This window comes from Drosophila arizonae, chromosome 2 (assembly GCF_054131065.1).
Source record: "Drosophila arizonae isolate 15081-1271.41 chromosome 2, UAZ_ARI_1.0, whole genome shotgun sequence".
Classification (NCBI taxonomy): Eukaryota; Metazoa; Arthropoda; class Insecta; order Diptera; family Drosophilidae; genus Drosophila; species Drosophila arizonae.
The window spans coordinates 31910498-31927542 of NC_142922.1; the positions used below are offsets into that span (position 1 = coordinate 31910498).

The following is a 17045-nucleotide window of genomic DNA, read 5'->3' on the forward strand; positions in this document are numbered from 1 at the left end:
AAGAATGATTCTTTCAAACCGTAAATAACATTGAAACAAACAGAGAAGCTTTCAATTATCAATCAGTAGTTTAGTTAAATAAGAAATCACGTGAATAGAATATCTTATCGATATATCGGTTCATGCACAGTATTGGGTAATATTTATAGAGTGAGATGTTAATTAACATTAATATCGAGTGTGGTCCTGACGAGGTTACCAGTTGGTTACGATGCATGTAATCGAACGTGCTGGTGAAAATCGGACAGTTGATTAGAAAGAGGAAGAAGGGCAACAGTGCGGGAACACGCTGCACTCCACAAAATTATCTAATCTGCAGAAATATCCGACATATACAATACGAATAGATAACCAAAAGAATCATATGAATAGAATGGACTGCAGGAATCAGAGTAATAAAACAATATGCGTAGTATCGGGAATAGGCGTCAGTTGGATTTCGATTAGTCTACGGAGTCATATGACTCTCTTTGCCGTAATTAATTACTTTGCTACCAACTTTTAAGACATGAATTTAATTAGAATTTGTAAATTTGTTGGCTATAGATGATCTCTAAATCTAATGCTATTGATCTTTTGTGATATTTGAAATATGGATAGATGCTTAAATATCCAAAACATACCGGCTTTCTCCTCAGTTCCGCCGCCGCCGTCGGCTGACTTGGCACCACTCGGCTCGTTGGCACCGTTCTTCTCCTTGTCGTACTCACTGAAATCGTCGTCGAGCATCGCATCGATTGCATCCCAATCGATAACATCGATAGGTGCATCCGCGTCCGCATCCGCATCCGCATTCGTATTGGCATTCGTATTGGCGTTTGTTGTTGTTGTTGTTGTTGCGTTTGGTTCATTCGTGTTATTTGTATTTGTATTTGTGGCAGTTGTTGTAGCAGTCGTTGCGGTTGTTATCGTTGTCGTCGTCGTTGTTGTTGTTGTTGTTGCCGCATCAATCGACGATGTGTTTGTTGTTGCATTTGTGATGAGATTTGTGCATGTATTTGGTGGTTGTTGTTGTTGTTGTTGTTGTGTGAGATTGGTTGATGTTGCGTCATGGGTCAAGTTGTTGGCGTCGTTTGTTGTTGTTGTTGTTGTTGTTGTTGTAGTGGTATTGTGTATTGATGATGGGGCACGTTTATTGGGTGATGCGTTTGTTGTTGTTATTGGTTGATTAGCGACACCATGATGTTGTTGTTGTTGTTGTTGTGGGGGATTTGCAAAAGAGGAAGAAGAAGCATTATTAGCATTATTACCATCGCAGACGATATTACCAGTAGCGGCAGCGGCAGCTGCGGCAGATGTTGCACCACCGCTCCCACCACTAGATTTCGTCAATTGTTCCGATGCCGATGCCAACAATCCGTTTACGGCGATGATGCCTTCTTTCCCTTTTTGCCTAATTGATTGTGGTTGTTGTTGTTGTTGTGGTTGTTGTTGTTGGTTGTTGTGAAATTGACTAACACTACTAACACTACTCGCTGCGTGGCTATTGTGATTGGTGTAGTGGCTACTGTTGTGATTGTTACTGTTGTATGTACCACTGTTCTGTGCACCGCCCCCACCAACACCACCACCGATCGCCTCCATGGGCGAGAAGTTGTGTGCGTTTTGCGCACTAGGCGGATGCGGAAGATTGCGACGTCGCTTCATGTAGGGCGCAGCGGGTCCGTAGAGCTTCTGCTGGCTGGTGCGCTGCAGATCGAGGGACATGTGATTGCGAGCGTCGACACCGCGACGGTGTGGACCGCGGAAGAGGGAGGGCGCCACGCCGCGTCGGGTCCAGCCCACATCCGAGTCGTAGGTGATGGTCACGATCTTGTCGTCGGTGACCAGGAAATGCGAGTGACTCAGCGGATTGGCGGCATCCACATTGGCGCCCATATACGACTGCCGTATGTTCGTCTCGGAGCCGTAGCGGCGACTGCTGGGCAACTGCTCCTCACTGGGGTGATAGGCGTGCGGCATCAGCTCATGTGGTGCCACCTCGTCCTCGTAACGTATGCGCCGCCTGCCCCAGCTCTTCGTATGCAAATCATCGTAGTCCAGGGAGCGCGACTGGCCTTCGTGAAACATGCGACGTCGGTCCAGCTTGGGCTTCTTCAGAATCGATGTGGGTTGAGCCCGTGCCGTCGCCTCCGCTATGGGCACCGCTGAGACTAGGGCATCCTCGCTAAGCTGTCGCGAGAGTCGCAGCACGGATTGCGTGGGCAGTGGTGGAGGCGGTGCCAGCTGCGAATTCGCTCGCCGATGAGCTGTCGGCGTTGGCGTGTGCACATGGTAGGTGGGCACCACGCCCAGATTGAGCTGCGGCCCGATCAGGCCGCCCAGGAAATGCTGATCAACGCACTCGCCGCACATGGGATCCGGGTCCATGGTGGGCAGCGAGGGCTCTGAGGTGCTTGCCGGCTGATACATGGAGAGGGAGGGGCGACGCAGCAGCTGCTCCGCGCTATAGGGATATGCAATGGGCTTATGCTGCGGATGGGGATGCGCATCGGCCAGGCAACAGGGATCGGCGCAGGCGCCAATTGCCAGGCCCGGCGTCGCCAGGGCTGTGTTTGTGGATAGCACTACCGGCTGGCTACCGTTCTGGCAGTGGCTGCAGCTCTTGTCCAGGTGATCGCGTACGTAGCCCACGTAGGAGCTGGGCGAGGAGGAGACCGTGTGGGCGTGGTCGTGGGCAGACGCTGGCGGTGCTGTTGTGGAGCTGCGAAAGAGATTCATGACGGGCGTGGTATAGCGCTTGAATTGCTCAAAGCCGGGCAGCGCATAGGTGTGATTCGCATGAGTGGTTGCGTTGGCGGTGGCGGTGGCGGTGGCGATGGTGGGGGCGCGGTCGAGCTGGCGTCCGTTGTGGCGTCGATGGTACAAGTCAAGCGGCGGCTGTATGAATGTGTTGGGCAAATGAGGTGAATAGTAAACGCTATGCGTAAGCAAATGGGGCTCGTGTGGCTCGAGGTTGAGCGGCGTCTCCTCCGCAATCAGGGCCGGCTCCACGAAGAACTGCTCGATCAGTTCGCCGCTGCTTGTGTCCGTTACGAGTACTTGCTGTGGTGCGGTCATTGGCAGTGGTATAGTTGTGGGTGGTGGCGGGACTGCAGATGCGGCACCGCTGAACCCACCTAATGCGGCGGTGTTGGGCGGCGAGTCGGCGGCAGCCAAGGCGGCTAGCTGCTGCAGTTGCTCGAGCTGCTCCAGCAGCAGGAGCTGATGAGTCCCGCCACCACTGGAGAGATAGTCGCAGTCGTCCACCTCAATGGTGTTCGCGCGGTGGTGCTCAACGGGATAGACCTTAAGGCCGGTCACAGGGCCGCCAACGGCACCGCCCAATATGCTACTTTGGGCGCCGAAGAGGTTGCGCCAGTTGCGTGGGAAGCTGATTTCGATTTATTTTGTTGTTATCGGTGGCGGGTGGTTGTTCGGTGGTTTAATGTGAGCCAGTGTCGAATTTGTTGTGTTTTCGTATTTATTTACATTTAATGTAAGTTAACAGCATGCGTTGTTAACATTAACGTTAACAGCCCAGCGTATGGTGGGGAAATTTTGGAGGTGAGTTTGAATTTGTTGAGTTTGTGAGAAATTACGAACGATCGTCGGGAAATGCAAGCGCAATGGTTGGCGTCCGAGGTCAGCGAGTGTTGATTTGAGGTGGTTCGTTTGCGTGGTGAGTTGTGGTTGTAGTTGTAGTTGTAGTTGTAAGTGTGTGTGTGTGTGTGTGTGTGTGTGTTTAGAGTGAGTGGGTGTGGTGAAGAGCACGCAAAAGCAATGAACACAAAAGAGAGAGCAGCGCGCGTCGAGCGTTGGGCGATTTTTTGTTTATCGGTTTTATTTGTTTCGTTAACGTTTTTGTTGGTTTCGTTTTGTAAGAAAAACACAAAAAGTAAATGCAGAAAGAAAACTTTATGTTTTTTTCGGATTGCCTTGCTTTTGTTAACTGATGTATGTATCTGTGTGAGTCTCTTTGTGCGTGTCTTTGGTGTAATGCGTTAAGCGCGGTTTTCTGATTCGGGTTCGCAATTCAATTGAATCAGGGCCTAATTAACGGGGAAATTTTGGATTTTGTAGCCTCTACTCGAAAAAGTTGATACCAATATTTGTGTGTAGCCCACAATCGTAATTTCAGCATAATTTTGGCAGCTTTGCTTTGGCATGGCTTGGCGACATTAACGAAGCGGACGCGAGTGCAGCGAGCCAGGCGCCAGCTTGATTCTAGCTCAGCGTCTCCGCGAGCTCTACAGCTCGGCCTACAACTCACCTGAGGCCGCGCGAGGTGCGCGGTCGCTCCGACTGCGTGGAAAACGCACTCGACGTCACACTGACCACCGACTCCATGTCCGAGTCACCAAACTCGCCCATAAAGTCCTTGTCCGGTGACAGGGAATGCCTTGGCCGCATCCGCGTGTCCATCGACTGCAGATCACTATCCGAAAGTCCTGTGTAGTGTCGCTCCCAGCCACCCATGCCGGTGCTGCGATATGTCGCCTGATGGTGCGGCTGCCGTGTGCGATGACGGCCAAAGCGGCTGCCCGATGCCAGCCGCTCGTCAAAGTCCTGACCCAATCGATCGCGCAACATGGCGCTGCGAGAGGTTTGTGGCACCTTCGAGGAAAGTAAGATAGAATTTGTAAGTTTGGTAATAAATTTGTTATAACTTGAGCACTATATGAATAAGGCAAGATATAATACGTCAGTGACTCTTTAGATGCTCAAGGCGGAAAAGTCTTTATGCAGAGCTGTTATTTCGATCAACCCTAGACTCGGAAATTGTGTGTTCCTCACAGGAAACTATCTCTAACCAGTGTTGCCGTTTTTCCCCTAGAAAAAACAGCTGAATTAGGGCAAAAAATAAGCCAAAATAGGCTAAATCCCAGAAACAATTAGCTGAAAAATAAGCTAATATTTTTTTTTACTTTTATATATCGTAACACGTACAAATATTATAACAAACATTTCATATTCATAAAAAACACAACGAAAATAATAGAAAAACATTTCATTCATATAAATGTTTACATTGATAATAAATCTTCCAGTAGATAGTCGACAGACTCTTCGGGCTCATAATTTAAATGTTCCCTGGTGTTTCGATCGATTTGAGGTAGTTTGAAAAAACTTTGTAATCAAAAGAACATCTGTTATGTCGGCTCAATTCGGATGTAAAATTTAAAAAATATTAGTTTCTGTTTTAAAGGGGCAGTAATTCTTTGAGCCTTTACCTTATTGTTGAGTTTAACGTAACAATGCTCATCCTATCTTATTTATTTAATCTTATTTAATTTTTTAATAAATTGTCAATATATTTATCCACTCTATGTTAAAGAGTGAATAATTTCAGAAGTAGTGATGTGAGCGTTAAATAGTTGCGAGCTTGTTTATTTGTCTATTAACCGGTAACTAATATATAACAAGTAAGAAGGCTCCAGTCGAGACTGCTCGACTAGGAGATACCCTGAACCCTTCAAGCTGATATTCTAATCATTCTGCACTTCTTCTATGTACACATACATACACATGCACTTATAAGCACGCGCTCTGCTAACTGCGCAGTAAGCAGCGGCTGCGCTTGGGCTGCGCTGCAATGTGGGCAATATTATGACAATTTATTTGTTGAATAATTTCTTTTGTAGACATACAATCTTTCAGAGCGTAATCATATGGTTAAAATGTGTGTACATTCCAAAGCACAAGTCTCTAGTACTTGAAATGCATTTTTTGCGAATTGGGGGCGAAGGGGGTGTGGTATCAAAAATATGTAAATTACAAAATCTTTGTATCCATTAACTTTATATACAACGCAAATTTGAAGTCTCCAGGTTTAAAAATGTTCAAATTAGGCTGAAACAACAATATCGATTTTTCGATTATTCTCGATAAATAAGCTATCGGATGAGTTATCGAAAAAATAAAGCTAACTCGTACTGCCTATGGTATACACGAGTATGCATGCCAAATTTCAGCTCTCTAGCTCTTATATCTTTTGAGAATCTTTTGCTCATACGGACGGACGGACAGACGGACAGGGCTATATCGACTCAGCTCGTCGTCCTGATCAAGAATATATATACTTTATGGGGTCTGCGATGATTCCTTCTGCCTATTACATACTTTTCACAAAACCATTATACCCTGATTTCCCATTTTCAATGGGTTCAGGGTATAAAAATACAAATATCTGATTCGATTCATAAATAAACCGTTATCCGCGATTCCAAAATTTTTTCCGCAATCGTACTTGAAAATAAGTCAGATCTGGCCAAAAATAAGCCAAAACGGCAACACTGTCTCTAACTAGGGTACGGTTTTCGTGGTATGTTGAATTACAATTTTAACGCATTCAGGGTATAACTTGTCAGAAAGCTTTCGTTCTTCCAGTCGGAACTCCACAACTCTGAGGCGACTGATTGAAACTGCAGATCCCAAACTACTTCGATATTACTAGAGTTCCGAATAATATATTTCAATTTAGTAAACATGCAAACTCTTAGGCATAATATTAAACAGAAAATTTGGGAAGTCAGCTTTAAAGATGTAGAGATATAATGTAATAACTAAACTTTGATAATGATCTTGATTATTAATATTAAAACGGGAATAGATATTGATTTATCGGCGCGTGCTATGAAGGGATCTATAACAGAAATGAAAGCTTTAGGCGGACAGATGGACAGGGGTAACTTTGCTCATGTAATTCTGATGTATTGTATAGTACCAGTTCTTCGCCAAGACTTTAGAACCCAAGTGGGCATATCGAAACAGTCTTACTATTTTATAAGATGATAACACCAAAGAGGAATATTTTCTAAATTTCATTTCAGTCACTATTTTCAGACGAATATTGCATGCAAAAATATGTTATTTTTCCTTCGTTATTGAGTATTAAAATATGAATGCGATAATATGGCACGGAAAAGTAAAAGTTAAAGATGTTATCCAAAGACTTTTACCTTTAGTCTATGACTTACCTGTGGCAGTTGTCGCTTCTTGGGCGATCCCGTAGGCGTGGCAGTGGCAGAACGAGACTGGAAACGCTGCTGCTGTGGCGTCTGTGCCGCCGCCGAAGCACCGCTGCCTCCGCCGCCGTAGGCCGCGGCGTTGGGTAAGCCGTGAATTGGAAGCACTGGATAGTCAATGTAACGATCGTCGGGCGGCGATAGCGATCCTCGCCGCGGACTGCTGCTTCTGTAGCCGTAGCCTGAGCCCGGATGTCCTTGATGACCGTGATAGTTGTCGCTGGGAGCTGCCGAGTGGCTGCGCTGGCTCAGGCTCATGCCACCAGGTCCGATGGCGGAGCCGACACCATTGGCACCGCCTCGTCGGTAGTAGCCCGTTGCAGAACTCTGATGTGACCGCGAGAGAGCAGAGAAAAAACATTGCATACGTTAGAGGGCAACGAGAGAGGGAGGGAATTAGCTTCAGGCCTTAACCGGGCTGCACCCAGGTCTGAAGTCCGGCATCCGAGAGAGCTTACGGCTAGGCCTTTACATACAAGCATATGCATGTATATATATTTATAAATATATATGTATATTAAAAGATATATATCTGTGAGTAGTAGTAGAGTGGCATTGGAATTCATTCAAGTTCATAATTCGAGTGTGTGGGTGTGTTTGCTGTTCAGGTGTACGTGTGGTTTGATTAACTGTTACTGCAATTCTACTGGAACACGGAAAATGAGTTTGTAAATTAACGGAGGAAATTACAGTTAAGAGTAAAGGCATACGGAATAAGTATGTATACTTAGCAAGAGAATTCGAAACAAAATCAATTAACGACATAAGGAAACAAGACTCCGATCTCGGATCAGCCGGGAACAGAGCAATGCTCCTCTGTTCTGCAACTGATAAAAGCATCGATATAATAAAGGTTTGGATTTATATATATAAATAATTGGTTGAGTTTTGTTAATTAGTTTGATTAGTAGTAGTAATAGTAGTAGTTATAGTAGCAGTATTAGTATTACGAAAGTGCAGAAAACTGTAGGCCTGGCTGACTAGCGGTAGCTAACTAGATGATTGCAACTAATATATATGCTGATATATGTAGGTGGCCTACTGATTCGCTTGGAGCACTTTATCCATTGATGGGATGAAATAGATATTTACTGCTGTGTACTAAAGCTGCTTGGACTGCCTGTGTTGTGTGTGTGGCTTACAGTGCGCTGTCTGAACGGTTCTGATCTGTTTGATGGAGTGTTACGTTAATTTAGCTTAGGTGCAAACCTGATTGTGATAACTTTGTCCAATGCCAGATACTGTGCGATAATCTCTGGCCATCATCCCGGCCACCCGTTTGCGGCCCTGGGGCGACATGTCACGTCTGGAGCGACGCTCGTTTAGATCGAGCTGAATTATGCGAGTTTAACGATTTGTGGATGGGACCAATTCGGGTAGCATATATCGGATATACATACAAATATATATATATGAATATATATATATTTATATATACATGTTCAGCATATAACCAACGGGGAGTGGATAGTGTGTGTGTGTTGAGTAAATATATAAAGAGGAAAGATAGAGAGCAAGAGAACAAGAGGAGAAAATGTACATATGTGATCGAAATGAATATAAATCAAATAGCTGATGTCAATTTTTACATTGCATTTGTGTCTCATATAAATATATATACGCACATTTTGTACATATATTTATGTATATTCTCTATATATATGTGTGTAAACGGGTTGGTCTAATGGATCGCTAAGTGATTGTTTTTTCTGTTTTTGTCTGGTAGCGGGGTATATTACAAGAGAAATGATAAGTCAAGTAGTAATCAGAAGTACTAAACACTTAAAGCTACGATTACAAGCAGATACAGGTAGGGCGTAGGCATGCAAAAGCTTAAGGACTAAAGGCCAGAGGTGCAGCTGATAAATAGATTAAAAGTTGTTCTTTTTTTGTGACTTGTTGCAAAGTTGAGTTTTGAGAGATTTTCTGTTTTTTTTTTTTTTCATTCTTCACTTAGACAATGTTAAGGACTGCCTCTTTGGACAGTTTTCTGCAGTTAGTATGTGTTCTCAAGTTATGTTTACACGCATCCTTAAACCTAAAGCATTTTGCTTACAAGACTTAAACTCTATGTATATATTCGATCTTAAATGCAAAGATTATTGTTAGCTGAAAGTTGATGCTTATGACAACAAAATTAAAGAATAAAGATAGATTCGATAGCGCAGAGCCTTCAAATGCCACGCGCTGTTTCAGAGTTTTAGTATTTGATTTAGTACACATAGATGGAGAGCTGCGATCTTAGAGTAAGGAGTTCAGAAATTAGAGTTTAGAGAGTGAAAAATTTAACACGCACGCATAACGAAACAACGACACCAATTAGAAAAAAAAGAACGTAACGAACGAAAGTCAAATGAAAGCGCAGAAACTTTAACGGAAGAGGTATTATACATATTTCGAATGTGTGCAAACTTATGTACACTATGGATTCGAATGCGTTGATGATGGGCTGATTTGAGTGAATTAATTCGTCCAATTTGAGTTTGATCTGCATGCTAATTAACTGACAGGGACAGCAATAATGAAGCCTTCAGGCAACTGCCTTGATACTGGGCAACATGGCGTATGCGAGATGTGTGCAGATGACGGCAGACCCAAATGTCCAGCCCAAGGGGTGGTAATGAGATTGACACTTAGGAGTAACGAAATGCACAGACTATAAGAAAACATGAAACGAGTAGATTTGTGTGTAAAAACGAGTATAGAACACTTAGAATTCTGACGAAAACTGAATACACTCGCAGAGCGCTATGTCACTTCATATTATTATATGTATCTCGTCTATCTATCTATCTATCTATCCTCGTCGTTCGGTAAAATTGTCAGTAGATTGGATTGAATTTTCTGAGATACAATAAAGAAAAAATAAATATTAAATTGATTTAATAATCCTAGACAAATTTCTATACCGAAATATGCATATTTTATATAAGCGCAACGTAATTAGCATTATTTTTTTGTTCTTTAATTTTTAGTAACTCTTCACGTTGCATAAATTAGCTTGTAAAATGATTATATAAATTATACAAATGGTTTAGTTTTTCTCTGGCATAATTGTTGAGGATTGATCTAGAAAAACTCATCATCAAGTGAGCATTTGAGCTAACGGTAAACACAGTCGTCGGCTGATCGCACATTTGTCTCTAGAATAAGAAACCGAATGTTCTGGATTATGAAATAGACGCAAACATAGAAACATAAGGAGACATCCAGAACATTCGATATGCAGTAGAAGTAGGTATATAAGCGTGCTGTAAGTCGAGCCAAAGTTCATTCAGTAAGTTCATTGTGTAAGATCAATGTCAGTGTGTCGGCTCGGTTAGTTAAGTTCAAATCGTCGCGGTACGTGAAGAAGTGTACTTGTTACTGAATATTGTGTTAAATAAACTTTTTGCGTTGCGCCTACATATACCGTGTTTCATTTAAGAAAAACCTTCAACAGGTTATGGGCCCAGACAGTGCTAAACGTGTAATGTAGTGTGAAATCGAGTGCAAGTACAAAAGTGAATTAGTGGCAAATTTGTAACTAAATGAAGACAATGAAAATGGAGCCATTAAATATGAGAATTGAACGATTACGCGACAAAGACAATTGGCATTTGTGGTGTTTTATGATTCGTACGCTATTGGAAGAAGACGACGATGTTCTTGCCGTTTGTGAAGGTAGTTTGACGTGTCCGACACAGGAGTCTGCAACATACGAGAGAGACTCGAAAAGGTTCTTGAAAGCTGATAAGACTGCAAGGAAAATAATTATTCATTCTATCGAGAGAAGACCGATGGAATTGATTGTGAGCTGCAAAACAGCAAGAGAAATGTGGATAAAATTGAACTCAGTGTATGATATGAAATTAGAAGAAAATTTATCGGCTATTCAGAAACAATTTTTTGATTTCAAATGGATTGAAAGTGAGAGTGTGGACTACAATATTTCAAAGTTGGAAGTTTTGTGGAGCAAGGTGAAAAATCTTGGAAGTGCTGTGCCTGAAACAATGTTAATGTCGCGAATCCTGTCATCTTTGCCTCAAAAGTTTAACTATTTTCATAGTGCGTGGGATTCGGTCGAAGACAGCAAAAGAACATTGAACAATTTGACGACTCGTTTAATGACAGAAGAAATGCGGTCAAAAGAACAAGAAGTGGTACCTGAAGAGTCAACAGCGTTAGTTGCCGACAACGGAAAAAATAAAAGAGAACATGAAAATAAGAAGAAAATTATGAAGTGCTATAACTGCGGCGTGATGGGACATCTGAAGAAGGACTGCTACAGGTGTTATATATGCAAGAAGAAAGGCCACAAGAGCAACACCTGTCACCAAAGGAGAAATGCAGGAAGTCAAGCGGAAAATAATCAAGGAGAATCGGGTGAATCATCGAGGAAAGGATTGATTGCGAGCAGGGACGGCAGAGAAGATGACGTGTGGGTGATCGACTTAGGAGCTTCTGATCACATGTCAAGGCGTCGAGATTGGTATTCTACTTATGAAGAATTTTTGGAGCCCCTGAGGATAGGCGTAGGTAACGGTAAATATATCACGGCGCACGGAAAAGGTAATATTGATATTGAAACTTATGTCAATAATAATAAAAGGGCGACGACAATGTTTGATGTTTTGTATGTTCCGGAAATAGTTTACAATTTATTTTCTATTATGTCAGCTGCAAAAAGGGGTGTTGATTGTCTTATTAAAAATAAAGGAACACAGTGTTTGTTGAGACGTGATAATAAAATAATTGCAACGGGTTCTAGGTTCGGAAACTTATTAAAATTAGATGCGAATGTTTTGATGCCAAAATTGTGTAATTTAACAAGAAAAATAGAATCGAAAGAAAGTGATTCTTTACAAGTATGGCACGAGAGGTTTTGTCATCAAAACGTTCGACATGTTCGCGATTATTTGAAAAATAAGAATATTGATTTTCTAGAAAATGATTTCTTTTGTGAAGGATGTGCTTATGGGAAGCAGCATCGGCTAACATTTCACAAAAATATTGACCGTGCAACAAAGACACGAGAGATAATTCATACTGATGTTTGCGGTCCGATAGAGGTAGAGTCTATTGGTAAAAAGTTGTATTTTGTTAGCTTTAAAGATGATTATTCAAGTTATCGGGAAGTTTATTTTATACGTCATAAGTCGGAAGTATTTGAAAAACTCCAAATTTTTATTCAGGCAATTCAGAATCAATTTCATGAAAACATTAAAGAAATTCACAGCGATGGGGGTAGAGAATATATTAATAAAGAAGTTAAACTGTTCTTTAATAAGAAGGGAATAAAACATATTGTTAATGCTCCTTATACACCTGAACAGAATGGAGTTGCGGAACGTGAGAATAGAACTATTATTGAAGCTGCACGATCAATGTTGCATTCTAATTCTGAGTTACCATTATTTCTATGGGCAGAAGCAGTAAACACTGCAGTTTATGTAATTAACCGCACAGGTCCAACAAAACATGGGAATAAAACTCCATATGAGTTGTGGTTCAAGAAAGAGCCAGATATCGGAAATCTTAAAATTTTCGGGACTGAATGTTTTGTACATGTACCAAAAGAAAAAAGGAGAAAATTAGATAAAAAGTCTATTAAAGGATTTATAGTAGGATACGTTGAAAATTGCAAAGGATATCGTGTATATGTTCCAAATATGAGAGATGTAATTATAAGTAGAGATGTATGTTTTAAACCAGAAAACTTTACAGCTCAGTTTAAAAAACCTGAAATTTTAGTTGACAATTCTGAAAGTGAGACTAATGAAAGTAAATACGAAAATAATAAAATTGAAGATGAATCAACTGAACATAATAATAGTGAAATGGGTCGGCGATTGCGAGATAGATCACAGATTCGTATGCCAGATTTTTATAGTTGCCCTGTTACATTTATTACACAAAGCTTGCCTTTAAATTATAATGAAGCGTTGAAGTCTGATGATAAAGAGTACTGGCAAAGTAAAAAAAAAAACAACAATGTGTATCTTTATCAACAACAGAAGCCGAATATGTAAGTGCAGCTCTAGCAAGTAAGGAAATGATATGGCTAAAGAAATTGTTTTTTGATTGTAACATTAATTTAAGTAACTACATCTTGTTTATAGATAATATAAGTGCGATTAAGCTAATCAAAAATCCTGAATTTCATCAACGAAGCAAACATATAGATGTTAAATATCATTTTGTACGCGATTTATTTGAGAAAGGTGAGATAGATGTAAGGTATGTAAAGAGTGAAGAGCAGATCGCTGACATTTTTACTAAAGCTTTGCCAAAGCCCAGATTTTTGTATCTAAGAGAGAAATTGGGAATGAGGAATAAGGGACAAATTTGTTATAGAGATGTTGAGTTTTAGGGAGGGTGTTGAGGATTGATCTAGAAAAACTCATCATCAAGTGAGCATTTGAGCTAACGGTAAACACAGTCGTCGGCTGATCGCACATTTGTCTCTAGAATAAGAAACCGAATGTTCTGGATTATGAAATAGACGCAAACATAGAAACATAAGGAGACATCCAGAACATTCGATATGCAGTAGAAGTAGGTATATAAGCGTGCTGTAAGTCGAGCCAAAGTTCATTCAGTAAGTTCATTGTGTAAGATCAATGTCAGTGTGTCGGCTCGGTTAGTTAAGTTCAAATCGTCGCGGTACGTGAAGAAGTGTACTTGTTACTGAATATTGTGTTAAATAAACTTTTTGCGTTGCGCCTACATATACCGTGTTTCATTTAAGAAAAACCTTCAACAATAATAATATATTATAATATATTACTTTGTCAACTTTAACTGGTTTCTCGAAATATTTATAGTATTAAATATATTATGTCTTATGAAAGTCTTCAATTTTTACATATTTTATATTAAATATATATTATTCTTGCTTTCCATTATTGATTATTGAATTTTTGTGAAAGCTTTTAAAGTTAAATTTAAAAATTGGAGCTCAGTATCAAGCGGTCTAACAAGATTCTAATAAACTCTGCAAGTGTACGAGCGAGGGAGAGAGAGAGAGTGACAAGAGACAGTTTTGCTGCGGAATAAAGAGAAGAGACAGAGAGAGAGAGAAAGTGGAATCTACGGAAGTTGTATGTGTGCGTGTACTGTTTGTATGCACATGTATGTGTGAGAATTAGCTCAAGTGCTTCTGTGAATGTCTTCTGGTGTGAATATGTTTCTCTGCGTGTGTGTGTGTGACCCTTTGGACGTCCTCACTCTTGTTGCTGTCAGTTTTAGCTGTGTGTATCACTCTCTCTATATACATGTTTGTATGTAATATATATATGTAAGTATATACAAAGGGAATATATATATTCATATAATTTTGGTTGCTCCTATTTATTAAGTGGCACCAAATGTGTGTTGTTGTTGTTGTTGATGTTGTTTTTGGCAGTGTTGTTCTTGTTGTGGTTGTTGTTGTTACCTCGAACAGCGGCGGGCTGGCAGAGCTGCCCATCGATGAGATGCTGGCACCGGGCGTCGTTCCATCGATGTCGCACTCGGACGTCGTGTCCGAGTCGCTCAGACGCGACATCGTGCTGGGCGGTGATAAATGATCTGTCGGTGTCAGTATCAGGCACTCCACATCGCTGCCCTCGTCACGTAACTGTTCATCGTAGTTGTTGTTGTTGTCAGAAAGTTGCCGTTGGTATGTTATTGAAATGGAACGGGGCGAGCGACAGCATGTGTTGTTGTTGTTGTTGTTGGAGTTGAATTTGTTGGTTGTTGATTGTTTAGTGGTTGGTTGGTGATAGGTGATTGTTTGTCATGTAGTTGTGTATTTTTATTATATATATATGTATTTATAATATTTTTTAAAGGTGTGCACGACATAAACAAAAGATATGACAATGCTGAGTTAATAATTTTGTTTCAATGGACAGCTGGGGATAAACATTACATCTAAAGTACTAAAACTCAGGTAAAAAAATAAAATAAAAATAAATAGAACAAAAACAAAGAAAACAATAATTTTCTGCTTTTCAGTTTTGTGTTAAGTTTTTCGCTCAACAAATCTCGTTCCGGGGAGCTTCGAAAACCTCAACCGCAATGGCTTCACATTTACCAACACACCAACATTAAGATAAATACGAACGCAAACCAAATGAACCGAAACGAACCGGCATGAAACACAAGGACGAATCAAATGAAAATGAAACGATAAGTGAAACCAAACAGAAGCTTGCGACTTCCTTGGACATAACATACGAGATGGGAGCTATCCTGATGCGGTTGCAGCTGGTACCACTCGGCCTCGTCGTCCAGCACATGATGGGCCAAGTCAATGACCACCTCACCAATAAAGTCGTTGGCCCCATAGCGCACATAATCCCACAGCGTGACCTATGGATTGACGAAGTAGAATTTGGATATTATACGGTAAGATCAGTAAATACAATGACAACTCAAAAGAATAAGCGTCAAATTGGATAATCCATTTTCAAAAGTAGGATTAATTCATAAGAAAATAAATATGATATTTATCTATAATAATAGAAAACGAAATTGGGAGATCAAATGAATTTTAGTTCTAGGAGTCCTTCAAAATTAACTGAAAAATCAATATTTTATTACAAAGATCTACAAGAATGTGATAGAGTGTCGATGGTGGAATAGAGAGATCAAGACAGACCTATAAAAAAACTAAAGAAAATGTCAACGGGATTAAATATCCTTTGATGTAAAATAAACTAGATCTAGAGGAATTTGAGAGACCGGTGATAAAAATCCTAACATTTTAAATAAAGATCAACAAAGCCGAATTGAGACTATATACTAAGTTGATTAATATCAATTGAAAAATGCATTTCATTTTTCCATTATTATACAAAGAGAGTCAAGAAGATGAAGAAGACCGATAAGTTAGTGGAAAGTCGATTGCTATAAACTAAAATATGTATTAATTTACCAGCAGGTCGAAAGAGTATATTGATAAATAAATACAATTAATTGGTGACATTAATAATAAATTATCACAGCTCACTAGTGAGATCTATACAAAACTATGAGGGTTCGAGAAGATTTTTTTTTAAATATTATGTAAAATAAAAGAAGTAAGAGTGCTATAGGCGAGACGGCTCGACTAGGAGATACCCTGAACCCTACGTAGAACTGATACTCCAACCATTCTGTACTTTTTTATGCACATATACAAAAACACATGCACACATATATACACATGCATCCACACGCATAAGCACGCGCCCTGCTAACTGCGCAGTAAGCAGCGACTGTGCCTGGGGCTGCAGTGTGGACAATAATATGAGAATTTATTTGTTGAATAATTTCTCTTGTAGTGGGGCTATCCTCATGAAACGTGATCGTAATGTTTAATTGTGTGTAGATTCAAAGCATGGCTAAGTGGGCGTGGCATTCAAAATCTGTAAATTGCCAAACCTTTGTATTTATAAAGTATCTTAAATATCTAGATCTAATAGTATTCAAATTATGCTTAAAACAAGGAATTCAATTTATCGATTACTCTCGATAAGAAACAAATCGAATGATTTTTCGAAAACATATGATAAACTCCTACTGCGGATAGTATACTCGAGCGTGCATGCAAAATTTCAACGGGCAGGCGGACACGGCTATATCGACTCAGCTCGTCGCCCTGATCAAGAATATATATCCTCATTCTGTTAAAAACTTTTCCCAAAACCACTATACCATGATTTTCCATTTTCAATGGTTTAGGGTATAACGGGTGAGATCTTCTATAGGATAGAGATAGGTGATCGATGGTGATACAGAAGTAACAAACTTAAGAAGTATAATGTGAAGAGTGAATAGGATCGAGCAAAAAATATATCATAAGAAGTTTAAACAGGATCAAGTAAATGGGACTGAGAAATATACCTCAAGCTGGCGACCATTGAGATCGCTGCGGCGCAGACCGGAGTAGAAAAACGTTTGGCCCCACCTCGGTTCGCAGGTGGTGCCAACGGTTTTCGTGCGTCGTTTAGACTTCTGGCTGCGATCGGGCAGCAGGAACACCTGCAAACAGTTAGTGCATGAGCAACTAGGCCTCTAGATTCAGGTGAA

General features: G+C 40.7%; 1 protein-coding gene and 1 long non-coding RNA gene across 30 annotated transcripts in view; one reads left to right on the forward strand and one right to left on the reverse strand.

Moving 5' to 3' along the window:
• Rim (Rab3 interacting molecule) overlaps window positions 1-17045 on the reverse strand; it is a 66476-nt gene that overhangs the window by 10834 nt on the left and 38597 nt on the right. For 15 of the 29 annotated variants that reach the window (XM_089466711.1, XM_089466682.1, XM_089466705.1 and 12 more), the window contains 7 exons: window positions 16860-16997; window positions 15210-15344; window positions 14425-14607; window positions 8217-8339; window positions 6960-7334; window positions 4253-4596; window positions 624-3373 (listed from right to left, as the gene is read on the reverse strand). In XM_089466711.1, the coding sequence (XP_089322837.1) occupies window positions 624-3373; window positions 4253-4596; window positions 6960-7334; window positions 8217-8339; window positions 14425-14607; window positions 15210-15344; window positions 16860-16997 (4048 nt within the window). The remainder of the gene's footprint in view (window positions 1-623; window positions 3374-4252; window positions 4597-6959; window positions 7335-8216; window positions 8340-14424; window positions 14608-15209; window positions 15345-16859; window positions 16998-17045) is intronic. The other 14 variants (XM_089466797.1, XM_089466803.1, XM_089466789.1 and 11 more) reach the window with 9 other exon arrangements.
• Window positions 14595-15970, forward strand: LOC149270913 (uncharacterized). The gene is made up of 3 exons (XR_016269719.1): window positions 14595-14922; window positions 14988-15380; window positions 15452-15970. It is a non-coding gene; the product is annotated as an uncharacterized LOC149270913 (long non-coding RNA).